A 13,717-nucleotide genomic window follows, 5' to 3' on the forward strand; every position below is an offset into this window, starting at 1 on the left:
AATAACTTTCTGTGTACTTCCCACCTCCACCTTCTACTAATGTTCACATGGGAGACATCACGAACTGATAAAGATAATTGACTTACGTGCTCAAAATGCCCAAAATACATTGGAGCATAAAAGCAGATTTCTGACAACGGTTTTTGTCATGTTTTCATTATAGAAAATAGTTTTGCTTTTAATTCCAGTATAGTCAATGTATAGTTTTACATCAGGTTCAGGTGTACAATATAGTGATTCAGGCATTAACAAAACAGATTTCTAAAGAAACACCTCAAAAATAAAATGCCAAATCATACATGAGAGTTTGATGCTTTGGAAGAAATATCTCGCATACCACCTTCTTCGTTTCTTTAAATCACAATGTTTGGAGGCAATACTCCAAGAGTGGTTTCATTTTTTATTTTTTTAAGCGCTTATTTATTTAGAAGGAGAGAGAGAGCGTGAGCAGGGGAGGGGCAGAGAGAGACGGAGACAGAAAATCCGAAGCAGGTTCCGTGCTGCCAGCGCAGAGCCCAACGTGGGGCTCGAACCCACGGACCGAGAGATCGTGACAGGAGCTGAAATCAAGTCAGACGCTCAACTGACTGAGCCACCCAAGCGCCCTCAATGGTGGTTTTAGAAGGCGAAAGATTTATTCGATCTGAAGAGAAACCAGAGTATAAGGGTGGCTTTAAATCAAAGACAGAAAGGAGTATGTTCAACATCCATAAAATTTTGTATTTTGGGCTGCTTTATTAAAAACTTCAAATTGTTTTAATTTCTTTGGTTGCGATGCCTAACCCAAAAGTTTAGATTTATCTTGCCCTTGACCGTGCTATCAAAGCCACCCCACCGAGTGTTCTGAATGAACACAGACATGCTCTCTCATATCCTTAGGTTTCACCTGTGTTCCTATGCTCTATTGCCCACAGCAACTCGACTTACTGTAAGTTCCCAGAACGCAGGCCAGGTATTCTTCCTGCTCAGGGTTTACTTGTAATCTTATGATGACAGCTGTGTTCTCAATAAAACGTCTGACAGTAAGAAAGACATCTAAGCTTCCAAGCCAATGCTACATACTAGGTAAGAGATGTGCCACCTCGCGTTATTGTTCTACGTCCCTGGATCCTCAGAAGAGAAGTCTGCGAATTTTTCTCCCTATTCCAGTCAACACAGAAACAGGTCAGTTTCGTGGAGGCAGTGAACAGTTTTAGCTTTGCAGGAACAAATTACATATATATATATACACACACACACACATACACACACACACATACATATATATACCAATACAATACCAATATATAAAAATATATATGTTTATATACATATAAATATATATTTATATTTTTATATTTTTAATCTATCTATCTATTTATTTAAAAAACCCAACTTACTATAAGCATGAGGAAAGATTAGGTGATTTGGGAAATAATACATTCCCAACTGGTAAGCGCACCAGGTCCTGGACTTCTGCAACATCGCTTAGGCTTCAGCACCACCGCATTTCCTGTACATACTTCTGTTCATGATGCTTGCTCCTCCGATTTACCTGGAATCCATGAAGCTGGGGGGGGGGGGGGGGGGGGGGAAGGATTCTGTAAGAAGCAGATCAATGTCAGAAAACTATCACATATCCATACCGTCAATAAGGATGAAATAAATATGTCAGGGACAAGCACTTCTGAGGAATATCTTGAGTTTATTCTCAATTCACTAGGGTCCCAGTTTCAGGCAGAATGGTTGCAAGATTACTTGTTACCAGCATGTCCTCGTTTTCTGATTTTAAAGTTGAGAACCTCCAAGACAGGTCACCTCTCGAAACCATTTTTAAAATACGTAAGGTTAAAAAAAAATGTAGCAGTACTCAGTGTCCAACAGAAACCACTCTGTCTGTTAAACAATATCTCGACTGCAAGGCTTCTCTTGCTGTCGGTCGATAGATAATGACACGGCGCGGTCATTATCACCGTGGCAACAGCACCCAGGAACTATCAGAGGAAAATTGCACATAGAACGGCTGGCTCTTGAGCAGTCATGCCTCAGCTTCCTCTGGAGTATGCTTTTTCTGCAAGTCTGGTGTGCTCTAGGGTACCACCAACCCAGGGCGGCTCCAAGACTACAGATCACGTCTCGATTTCACGTGAGTCCCGATCTCCCCGAATCGCTCATTCCACCAACAGGAGCACCTGCCACGTCTCAAGCTCCGTTCTAGGAACTGAGGCTACAGTAGTGAATAAAGTCCAGTGCCGGGAAGGGGAGGGGGGAGTCAACAGACGAGATAGCGAATATATATTTCAAGGTGCACTAAGTACAATGGAAAACTGAGAAAGCAACGAGCCCGGGAGGCTTTCTGCCCTCCTCTCTGTACCCGCACCCTGCTTTGTACCTGCTTCTCACTTCTCCCGCTGACGATCTCTGGGCACCAAGTCCGGGCATCCCGCGCAGGCACTGTGCCTAGCACGCAGCACCCGCTCAGAAAACGTTTGTCCAGGGAACCAATTCCCTCGTGGCTCCCTAGGCAACAAAGGACTGAGGCGGGCTGCAAAGTCCACGAAGCCCCAAACCCGTAAGGGATATGCACACGAGAGCACGTTACACAATTTTAAAAGTTATTTTCGAGATATAATTGAACGCCGGAGACGGGCGCCGCCGGGCCGGGTCCGGGCCTCGGCTCCCACGCGGGCAGCGCGGCCAAGGCACAGCCGGGACACGTGGCCGCCCGCTTCGACGCGGGCGCCCCGGCCCCCAGCGTCCGGCCCCGGCCCCGCTCCCACCACGAACGGCGGCTTTCAGCCGCGGCCGCACGGAGGTACCGGCGTCGCTCACCCAGGCTGGGAAAGGCGGGCACAGGCCGGATCCAGCCCCGCCGCCGCCCCTAACGCGGAAACCCGGAGCCGGGTTACCGCGTTGCCACGGCAACTCAACCACCGCCTACGCCGGAACCGGAACCTTCCCTAGGAAGTGACCTCTTCCCGGCGTGCCGCGGAACGGCGGAGCCCGCCCACTGCCTTTCGCAGTCATCCGGGAGTATCCCAGCAGGCCCGTCTACCCTCCGGAGGGAAGTCGTCTTCCCTCTGGTTTCGCCTCTCCTCGCCTTGGAGCGTGACCCTGATGGACATTCACTCTCTCCAATCAACTGACAAAGCGATTGCCAGCGGCCAATAGTAAGGGCTGTAGGATGCGGGCTTAAGGACCACCTCCATCCTGTCGGGGACCGGGCGAGTCATACGATTGGTAGAATCGAGTAAGTGCGGGCTAGCGTTGCCCAATCACGGGGAGGAGCTCGGAGCCGGCCCAATGAGAGCCTCCGGGGGGCGGGCCGGGCTGCCGCGGGCCCGGGGAAGGCTCCCGGGGGTGAGCCGAGGTCCCGGGCCGTCGAGGGCTCCGGCCAGCGTGCGGGAATGAGCGGGTCCCTGGGCCGGGTGGCGGTGGCTCTGCTCCGCTGGGGGCGCGGCTCCGGCGGCGGCGGCCTTTGGGGCCCAGGCGTGCGGGCGGCGGGTTCGGGCGGCGGCGGGGGCGGCTCAGCCGAGCAACTGGACGCGCTGGTGAAGAAGGACAAGGTGGTGGTCTTCCTCAAGGGGACTCCGGAGCAGCCCCAGTGCGGCTTCAGCAACGCAGTGGTGCAGATCCTGCGGCTGCACGGCGTCCGCGACTACGCGGCCTACAATGTGCTGGACGACCCCCAGCTCCGGCAAGGTCAGGCGGGCCCGCCGGGTGAGGGGCGAAGGGCCAGGGCCGCCCCGCGGGGCTTGGGTGTGTCGCGCAAGAGGTCGGGGAGGGGGGGGGGGGTCGAGCGGGGCTAAGGGCGCGGGTTCCTGCACTGTATTCGGGGTCGAGTGGGGGGCATGGTTGGCTTGAAGTGGATCTTGAGGATCTGGGCATCCGGTTCTCTGGCCAACTTGGGCATTGGGTAAGTCCCAGCTGTTCACTGGTCCCCACGCTGAGCCCAGGGAGGCGTTTCGGAGCCAAATCTCTCAGGCTCAGTCGGGGGGAGAGTGATGGGGAAGGGAGGCAAGAAGGAATACAGTAAGAACCACTAGGAGGTAGGCACTTTGGGGGACACGTTGAGAAGGTCGGCCTGCCTCACGAATAAGGAGCCGGTGCTGTTGATGGTGGAGGAAGGGCCGGGGTTGTCTTTGTCTGAGGCTGGCTGGTGCTTCAAGGCTCGGGCTGTCCGGAACCATCCTTTGTTGTTGCCACAAGGAGGGGGTTGACACTGCTTTTAGACTAGTCTTACTTGGGATCACTTGGTGTGGGAGAAAAAGTCATGAAATTTGTTTTTAGCTACTCAAGGACAGTTTGGGATTGGGGGGCGTGCTGGGGCATGGAGAGGCCTGTGGACAGAGAGATAAGGAATGAACCCCGTGCCCTAGGTAACTGAAGCTTGGAGCTGAAGGACCCAGGGACCAGTTAGGGTCTGGGGCCAGATGCAGCAGGTAGGTAGAGGCGGGAGGGCCCGGACAGCTAATTGGTACTTCTTTTTTTTTTTTTTTAATTTTTTTTTTAATGTTTATTTATTTTTGAGACAGAGACAGAGCATGAACGGGGGAGGGGCAGAGAGAGAGGGAGACACAGAATCAGAAGGAGGCTCCAGGCTCTGAGCCATCAGCCCAGAGCCCGTCGCGGGGCTCGAACTCACGGACCGCGAGATCGCGAGATCGCGACCTGAGCTGAAGTCGGACGCTTAACGGACTGAGCCACCCAGGCGCCCCAATTGGTACTTCTTCTAATAAGCACCGTGCCAGGAACCTTATTGACATGCTTTCTCCTATTTTGTGGGGGAGGAGGAAGAGGACAGAGGAGTGTGTTGACCTGCCCCTTGGCTAAGGTCCTGGGTCAGAGTTAGTGGAGCAGTGGGGAGGCTGTATGTACCTCCTAGAGGGTGGCTTGGTGTCCTGCCTTCCCGTTAGAGACTCCCAGTGACTGAATCCTGGCACCTCCCTGAGCCTAGTGCTGTTCTTTAGTGACAGTGTTCCAGAAACAGTTTTACGGGGCCAGCTTCTCTGTCATCCCAAGCCTAGAATTCTCCCATTTTGTTATTACATATTTACGACTGTTATTCTCCAGTTGTTACGACTGTTATTCTCCAGTTGAAATGATCAGTCGTAGTCCTTTCTGCTTGATGAGACTGGCACTTGTGGTGGAAAGGTTTTGGGTTGTAATCCCTCTGCAGCCAGTCGGCTGTGCTGCCTTAAATCCCATCCCTGCATTTTCCTTTTCAGCCGTATGAAGATACGAGGAAAGCAGACTTGACAAAGTTTTGATGAGGAAGAAAGAGAAAGTAAAACTTTTTAGAAAAGTGCCCCTCATTTTATCCGGCACACAGAAGGCACCCACTAAGTGGTAGCTATTTTATTATTGGGATATTTGGTTTTCAAAGTATTTGTCCCCCCCAGATTAATCCCTGGGACACTGTTGGTTTCTGTGGGTGGAAACTAGGAGGAGTGAAGGCAGGTTAACATTACCAGCCTTATGTGATCTTACCGTGTATTATGCTCGTGATCCTTGTTTGTTTTCCTGCTAGGATGCCACCGGTCACTAGGCCTTGGGGTGTTTTTGGTTTTTTGTTTTTCTGTGTACGGGGAGTATCTGCGGTCTTCACCCAGCAGTGGCTGCTCTACTTAAAAGATAAGATAGGAGAAACTACTCTGTAATCTTTCCGTGGGGACCTCAGCACAGGTCCCCTGCAAATTGCTAGTATGGCCGTTCATAAAAATTGCGTTGTTAACAGCTTGTTTAGTGCGAAGTTTTGAAGCTCTTTGGTTTGTGGTTTCTGTTCTCCTGTGGAATACAACTGGAGATAGGCTATGCTGGAATGTAAGAACAAAGTAGGAGCAGAAATAAGAAGGCTGACTCATAGCACTTGGATTCCTGGCTTCCGTTTCACCTGTCTGGCTTCCAGTCTCTCACATTCATTCTCTCTCTCTCTCTCTCTCTCTCTCTCTCTCTCTCAAGTTTATTTATTTTTATTTTTTGAGAGAGAGAGTGTATGTACATGAGCAGGATAGAGGCAGAGAGAGAGAGAGAGAGAGAGAGAGAGAGAGAGAGAGAGAGAATTCCAAGCAGGCTCCGTGGTGTCTGTGCAGAGCCCAACACGGAGCTTGATCCCATGACCCAGGGATCATGACCTGAAGTGAAATCAAGAGTTGGTCACTTAACTGACTGAGCCACGCAGGTGTCCTAAGTCTCACTTCAGACAACAGCTACAGGAATTTAGCCCTTAAATTTATTTATTTTTTAAGCTTTATTTGTTTATTTTGTGTGTGTGTATATGAGAGAGAGAGCATGAGCCTGGGAGGGGCAGGGAGAGGGAGAGAGAGAATCCCAAGCAGATTCCGCGCAATCAGTGTGGAGCCCTGCAGAGCCCTGCGGAGCCCGACGTGGGGCTTGAACTCACAAACCGTGAGATCATGACCTGAGCCGAAACCAAGAGCCAGAGGCTTAACCAACTGAGCCACCCAGGCGCCCCAGCCTTTAAATTTCTTGACCGTAGAGTTTCAACATTTCCATTCCCATTTTGTTTCATACCAGATTGTCATCTTGGTCGATAAATGTGTTGCATATATGGTGAACATAACATCTACCTTTTGTGTTGCTTAGAAAAATAAACTTGCATGCAAGTATTAACCTGCAGATCGGAGCAGGGTAGTGTGTGCGTGTTCCCGCAGCGGGGACTCATTTAGCCAGGGTAAGACTTTATAAAACGTTCAGACTCTTCATCTCTTTATTCTCTACACTTTTGATTTTACCAAGAGAAGCTGCCAGGCTGTCTGATGGTTGCTTTTGCTAGTCAGAGCTACCTCTGTGCACCTTTCCTAGACCCAAGGTCACCGCTAGTAACTGGAGAGGGGCAGCTGCCAAACTGCCTTTCCTTTCTCCCTGTGCCACAGCTTTGCGAAGGGCTCAGAGCCTGAAGAACACCCACAGACTCTGTCTTGTTCCTGCTGCCCGGTTCCCAAGGTGTGATGCAGAGAGGTCTCAACCTGTGACCCAGGGAACAAAGACGACTGTGAGGTCCTCCTCCGGTCTTTTCTTTCTCCTGTTTATCTGGAATACACACAGAAGGGAGCCACAAAGGGATCAGGTGGGTCCCGGCAGACAGATGTCAGCATATCCAAATCCTCCTTTTAACAAAGCCTGTCTTTTATTTTCCTTTGTAAAAGTAACATGCTCACCGAGGAAACTTGGAAATGCCGAAAGTAATAAACGAAAACTACCTGTAATTCTGCATACACCGTTAACATTTGTATCTAGTTTCTAGTTGGGTTTTTGTTTCTTTGTTTTGTTTTGTTTTTAAATGCATTTGAGATCACACGTGTCCATGCTTAGCATTTTGCCCTCTGGAGAGCAGGGACCATGTCTGACCGCTTTACCTGAGTACCCTGTATATTGCTTATGCAGCGCGAGCTTTCGTTGATGGTTTTAATGAATAAGTAAATACTTCTCTTATTTATCATATCGGAAACCATCCTCCATGCTCTTTAAAAACAAACCCTCTTAAATTTCTGCCTGTTCAGATCCCCATTGTTTTTTGCTTTCACGAGGAGCAGTGTCTGTTGAATGAATAGCCATTATCTTATTGTTGAATGTTTATTAAGCCTTTGAAAATATGCACGGCCTTTTCACTATCAGGGAATTTGGGCAACAGTAACAAACCTGGGACCTTGGCAAATGTTAAAAGATTAGGGGGTGGTGTTTGTGGGTCTTTGTTGTGATGGATGTGATACATGCTGTGGATGAGAGAATCCAGTCGCACCAACACCTTGGAGGAGTAACTGTCGGTGCCGGGTCAAGTTGAAGGTGACCAGCTGCTTCCCTCCTGGGTATACAGTCTACAGTGAGGGTTGCCAGGGGTTCCTGCGTGGCTCCGTCGGTCAAGAGTCCGACTTCGGCTCAGGTCATGATCTCGTGGTCTGTGAGTTTAAGCCCCGCATTGGTCTCTGTGCTGACAGCTCAGAGCCTGGAGCCCCTCCCCACTCACGCTCTTTCTCTCTTTGTCTCTGAAAAGATAAACAAACGTTAACAAACAAATAAAGTGGGGGTTGACAGAGGACCTTTGTAAAGGGCCAGAGAGTAAGTACTTCAGTCTTTGTGGACCCTTCCACTCTGCTATTGGGGGCCTGAAGGCAGTCGGGATGGTACCTAGACAGGTAGGTGTGGCCGAGTTCTAATAAAACTTGATTTGCAAAAAATAGGCAGTGGACCATATTTGGCCCAAAGGCCGTAGTTTGCCACCTCTTTCTCCAGCGAGGAAGACCCCTGTGTTTGAGTTAGAAGATGCATGTAATGATATTCCCTGAAGCACTGCTTGTAATAATGAAAACTTGGCAAGAGAGGATCTTGGCCTATTAGCAGACTGGATAAACAGACTGTGGTTTAGTCAGGCGATAGAAAACTAAGTTGTGGTAGAGTGATCTAGTTCTAGATGTATCTCATGTAACTGAATCTCAAAAATTACAGGGTGCAGTCACGAAGTAAGTTGCAAAAAAGGTAGTCATAGCATAATGCTGTTCGTGTATACAGACGTTACCGGTGTGAAACGGCCCGACGTGTTGCGGACACATGCCAGTTGTAAGTATGGATCGTGGGCAGGGGTGGGACGTGCCAGCCAGAGGCCACCTGCGGAGGTCTAGAACCTGTCCTTTGGATTCCTAGAAACCCGGATGGAAATCCAGGCCCGGCCGTTTGCCAGCACTGTGACTTTGGTTAAAGAACTTCTCTGAGCCTCAGTTTCTTCCTCTGATAAATAGGGACTAATTATGCCTTCCCGGAAGGACTCTTACAAAGGTTAAGTGAGGGTATGTATTGAAAACACTTAAAAGAATGTGAAATTCAGTAACCCTATCAGCAAGTGCCTGGCACACCTGATTGGTATTTTTCCAGCATTCTTCCCTGGGCGTCCTCTGTTGCACGTATTTCTAGAGAGGCAGGACTTGAAGGGTGAGTAGGGGGCATTGGTGGAGAGGAGAGCGTATCCGCCTTGCACCTGGAATGTGCAAGCTCCATCCTTTCACCAATTAGGTCTCATTTCATCTTTGTAATAAATCCGTGAGGCATGGATTTCTTCCCACTTCCCAGGTAGGGAGACTGAGGCTAAGACATGAGCAAATTTATCTGAAGCTACATCTGCAAGCTAGTAAGCCACAGTCGGCTGCCCTTAAAGCCACTGCTTTGTTCACTCTGTCCCCAGCCTTTGCTTTTCCCCTGTTGAGGGTCTCTCGTTTCCCTTGCTCTCTCTGCTCAGGTGATCTCATGGGGGTGCTGACATCATTGTTTCCTAGGAGGACTTCAGGAGGAGGTGATGTGACTTGCCCCAGGCAGAGTTAACCTGCATCAGACTCTGAAGCTCCTATGGTGAAAATTTACCAGGAAAAAAAAAAGGAAACTCTTATCATTTGTTTATTGTCCAAACCGGGAACGAAGTCTAATGTTCTGAAATGGGATGAATTTTGAAAAGTCCCTTTCGAAAGCTCTGGAAGTACTTTTTTTTCCAGTCTGGTTTGATGCTTTGGAATATTAATTTTTTTGGTGGGGCAGTAGGTAGAGGTAGAACCGGTTTTGTAAGACCACCTCCTTCGTCACTCCAAATTCCTAGTGTCACCGTACTGTAGAACTTCGCGGTCAGTACTTTTTGTCCCAATACCATTATTATTAAAATCCACTCTTGGATACGATTTTCTCATTTTCATGAGTTTCTCCGATCCTGAGTTATTTGGAGTGAAAGTTAACTACCACTGTATATTGCAGGTTTTGAGAATTAAAAAGTGTGAGGAATTAGCCATGTTTAAACAATTAATGGTGGACCGATGGGATTCATTTTAATTTTCAACTTGTGAGCCGCGGTCTCTTATCCTCAGAAGTTACTCGCTTCATGCTATAGGAATCCACTGGTTATCTCGTTAAATATTTAAACTTGTAATCAGACTTCTAAAAAAAGGGACATAGTATGTTTTTTAAGACGCTGAAGCTTTGCCTTGCTATCAGCTGCCTGTAACCTCTGTTACTCTAAAAGCCAAAGAAGCAGGTAGGTTTCGTTTTGATCAACTGTCAGCTAGTAGGCCTGTTGGCCACTGTCACAATGCCATCATGGGCTCCGAGGCGCGGTGCTTCTGAGTTCCTGAAATGTAAGTTATTGGGCAAGATAGTGTGACTCTGGGGTTTGGAAGGAGTCCCAGCTCCCTCGCACGTGACTGGGAGGGGGGGATGTTCAGGAAGGTTGGAAAGCCCACTTGCTGGGTAGTTTTAATGGTGGCGTGTCTGCCTCTTCTGTCTTGTCTGGACATGTGATCTGCAGCAGCATGAAATTAATGAAGGAATCGGGCCTAAAGCTTTGATTGAGTGTGGTGCTATAAATACGATTGATGGAAGCAAACCATTCTTTTACTTAGCAAAGATCTTATGTAAAAAAACTACACTTTAGGATCAGATGCGTGTGGTTTTCGGGCGACCTCAGATGGCAAATTTACTCTCATTTATGGTGCGTTTCAAAAATTGTAGGGACTCACCGAAAGAATCAGTAGATATTCATTGTCTTGGAAAGCTTCACACAATGTATTACCAATTGAAAAAGACCCAGATGTAAAAGCACGTACATAAGTGGCACATGCACACAATACAGAAGGTGCTTAAGAAGCTTTCAAAGAATTGCAAGAGATTCGTGTTGACTTTAAACATTTCTTAATTCCCACACCCACTCTCGGTCACATGAAAGTAAAAAAAGATGGATCACTGGCTTCTTTGTGAAATAAGTTCTAACAGACTATTTAAGGACAGAGCTTTTTTTTTTTTTTTTAAATACAACTCCTATGCTAAGTCGTCTCTGTGGCATCAAGTATCAGAATGATGAAAAACTTTAATTCATCAAGATACTCTAACATATCTAGATATTTGGTATTCTGAAGACATTCTGAAGGCTAAATGAAATTTTCCTTTTATTAGTAACCCCCCTACCTCTAGCTGACTTTTTTTTTTTTTTTTAAGACACTCAAAGTGGCTTAGAACTGTGCTTTTCTGGGGATATAACGTACAGCATGGTGACTATAGCTGACAATCCTGTATTGCACATTTGTAAGCTTTTAAGGTAATCTCGAAAGTTCTCATCACAGGAAAAAACCTCTGTAACCTTATAGGGTGACAGCTGTTAACTAGACTTATTGTGGTGATCATTTTGTAATATATACACATATCAAATCATTATATTGTATGCCTGAAATAATATGTCATATGTCAATTATACCTCAAAAAAAAAAAAAAAAAAAAAAAAAAAAATAAGTGTGCTTTCTGGGGCCTGTAACGCTGGACCCTTATCTCCCTAGAAGTCTGGGGAAGAAAGATAAAGCTCTCAGCTAGGAGCTGTCTTTAGTGCTGTGGTTAGGAGCTAAGTTACCGTTTTTTAGAAGGCAGTGACTTATTTAAAAGAGAAAAACGCATTGCATCTTAGGATTTGGGCCATCACTCAAGTTGGTGCTTTTATTTGGAAAATAAATGCTGGGTAAATGATAGGGTATCCAGGACCAGCTTTTTAGCACCAGTATTTTTCGTTGGTTTGCATGAAACCCCCACGTGAACGACTTTTAATTTGCACGGTATTGTGTTTTGTTTGAACAGCCTGTTTACGTTGCTGTTTTGTTTGTTTGCTCGTTTTGGCCATTTGAAAATATCTATGGAAGTGTAAACATGGCAAGTATATAGTGATTGCTGGTCACGTGCCATGGTTTTGACCGTCGTCCGTTTTTCATAGAGCCAACACACATTTTGCTGGAAGGCCATGTTTTTGGAAGTGTTTTCTCATCTCAGCCCACAAGTAGGAAGGAAGTAGAATGGTTGGAAGAATGTGAGGAAAGAGCAGCCTTCTGTCTTGAGATCGAAACCATGCTTTTTCCCTACCTTGTTGTCAAGACCATCGTCCTCATGGCCCAGAGCTGAACAGAAGAACCACACGGCTTCACTGTCCTAGAATGTGCCTCATCTCTGTGTGTCCTCCACACCGCTCACACACGGGACTGATCCCATGCATGCTGGTTGGTTTCTTGTCCTCCGTGAGCACTTGAGAACGAGGAGGGGGGGCCCCCCTCACCCTCTGGCACCGCTCCTGGCCCAGGACATGGGCCCTCGGCGAGCTTCGGGCTTCTCCTTGCTTTGACTTGGTCGCTGCGAGTTCTGTGCTGAGCCGAATCCACCTGCCCTGTGGAGAGCCCATCTGAGGGGCTGAGTAGGGCGAGGGCTGCAGTCTGCCCTAGGAAAGAGATTTTTCTCTAGGTCAAAGAATTAAAGGCAAAAACCCATGACCAACCCAGATAGGCATAAAAACCGTGAGGCGGGGACTGCCTCATTTGGCAGAGTTGGACCCGTGGGTCCATGATAGACCCATATTAAGTAGTCCGCTTGGAAATGAAGTCCTGGCATTTCTTTAACGTTTGGTCTCACTGAAACCATGACTGGCAGATGAACAGAGAATGTGGCTCTGTACGTGTTGTGTGACTTACATGAACCGGCCGGTTCTCTGCCATCAATCCCTGCCGATTGTGTGTGTGTGTGTGTGTGTGTGTGTGTGTGTGTGTGTGTGTGTCAGACATTCTACGACAGCCTCGCCTACCTGATTGTCCTGTCGTGAAAGCCTTGCGAGATGGGGGTGGAAACAGGCGGGTGGTGGAAAGACTTGGCCGAGGCCTCACAGCTCGTAATTAGAGGAGGTGGGGTTTGAACCGTGACCCATTTGACTCTGCAGCTCCGAGTCTGTGGCAAACACGTCCCCCAGGGATGGGGGAAGCAAGAAGGGAACAGCACCGGATGTCCTGCTGGGAGCGTGTGGAAAACAGATTTTGCCACGAGAAGTTCAGCTCTGACCATTTAAATGACACTGAAATGTTCTCTCCCCGTAGGCATTAAAGACTATTCCAACTGGCCCACCATCCCGCAAGTGTACCTCAACGGCGAGTTCGTGGGGGGCTGTGACATTCTGTTGCAGATGCACCAGAATGGGGACCTGGTGGAGGAACTGAAAAAGCTGGGGATCCGCTCTGCCCTTCTGGATGAAAAGAAAGACCAAGACTCCAAGTGAGGGCGGCCCGGGGCCTCCCTGAGCAGCAGGGGCTGTTGGTGCCCAGACTCCCCGCCGGCCAAGCCTTACCGATTCTGGTCTTGACTCTTCAGACGGCAGCTGCTTGCACGGATTTCTCCAGTCTGTGAGCAGTTGGGCGATTTTGGTGTGTCTGGTGTTGGGGCTGCGAATATTCTATTGTGAACTTCATTAGAACCACTGCACTGTAATGATTCAATGTTGTCTTATGATATTGCTGTCAACAAAATCTGTTCTTAGGTTGTCATTTGCTCTTTGCCTGATTCAGGAGTAAAACGAGCTTTTGAGTCATTCTTCATGAATCCTCTGCAAATGTGTCAGTCTGCAAAGATAATTATATCTCCCCAAATTTTTCGTAGCTGCTTCTGTTAAGAAAAATGATGGACAGGGAGGAAGATGTGATAACTGGGGTGTTGTTTTTTTTTAAATAAACTGCCAACCCAGGGATCCTGTGTGTGAGTCGTTCATTCTGAATAGCAGGAACACTGCACCTTCCTCTGCTCGGGCCTGCTGTAACAAAATACCACAGTCTGGGCGGGCTTATGAACAACGGATGTTTATTTCTTTTGGTTCCGGAAGCTGCAAGTCCAGGATGAAGGCTCTAGCACACCAGCTGTCAGGTGAGGGCTGTGCCTGGTTCATTGACGGCATCTT

At 48.0% G+C, this 13,717-nt stretch overlaps 1 protein-coding gene, 1 long non-coding RNA gene and 1 other non-coding gene across 3 annotated transcripts; 1 reads left to right on the top strand and 2 right to left on the bottom strand.

Moving 5' to 3' along the window:
- Positions 1 to 531: 531 nt before the first annotated feature.
- LOC115516838 lies at positions 532 to 2,777 on the bottom strand. Its single transcript, XR_003969683.1, has 4 exons — positions 2,372 to 2,777; positions 1,380 to 1,549; positions 928 to 1,140; positions 532 to 643 (listed from the first exon to the last, which is right to left on the bottom strand). It is a non-coding gene; the product is annotated as an uncharacterized LOC115516838 (long non-coding RNA).
- On the bottom strand, positions 1,836 to 2,110 carry LOC115517503. Its single transcript, XR_003969946.1, has one exon.
- Positions 2,778 to 3,306: 529 nt separating the features above from the next.
- On the top strand, positions 3,307 to 13,510 carry GLRX5 (glutaredoxin 5). Its single transcript, XM_030319906.1, has 2 exons — positions 3,307 to 3,681; positions 12,867 to 13,510. The coding sequence occupies exons 1-2, from the start codon at positions 3,387 to 3,389 to the stop codon at positions 13,043 to 13,045; spliced, it is 474 nt and encodes a 157-aa protein (XP_030175766.1). The 5' UTR covers positions 3,307 to 3,386; the 3' UTR covers positions 13,046 to 13,510.
- The last annotated feature ends 207 nt before the right edge of the window (positions 13,511 to 13,717 follow it).

This window comes from Lynx canadensis, chromosome B3 (assembly GCF_007474595.2).
Source record: "Lynx canadensis isolate LIC74 chromosome B3, mLynCan4.pri.v2, whole genome shotgun sequence".
Lineage (NCBI taxonomy): Eukaryota > Metazoa > Chordata > Mammalia > Carnivora > Felidae > Lynx > Lynx canadensis.

What these genes read in the sequence shown, in the direction of transcription:
- GLRX5 (XM_030319906.1), top strand. Translation starts at nt 3,387, where the DNA reads ATGAGCGGGTCCCTGGGCCGGGTGGCGGTGGCTCTGCTCCGCTGGGGG. An exon ending in CGACCCCCAGCTCCGGCAAG is followed by an intron (nt 3,682 to 12,866) that starts GTCAGGCGGGCC and finishes CTCTCCCCGTAG; the next exon opens with GCATTAAAGACTATTCCAAC.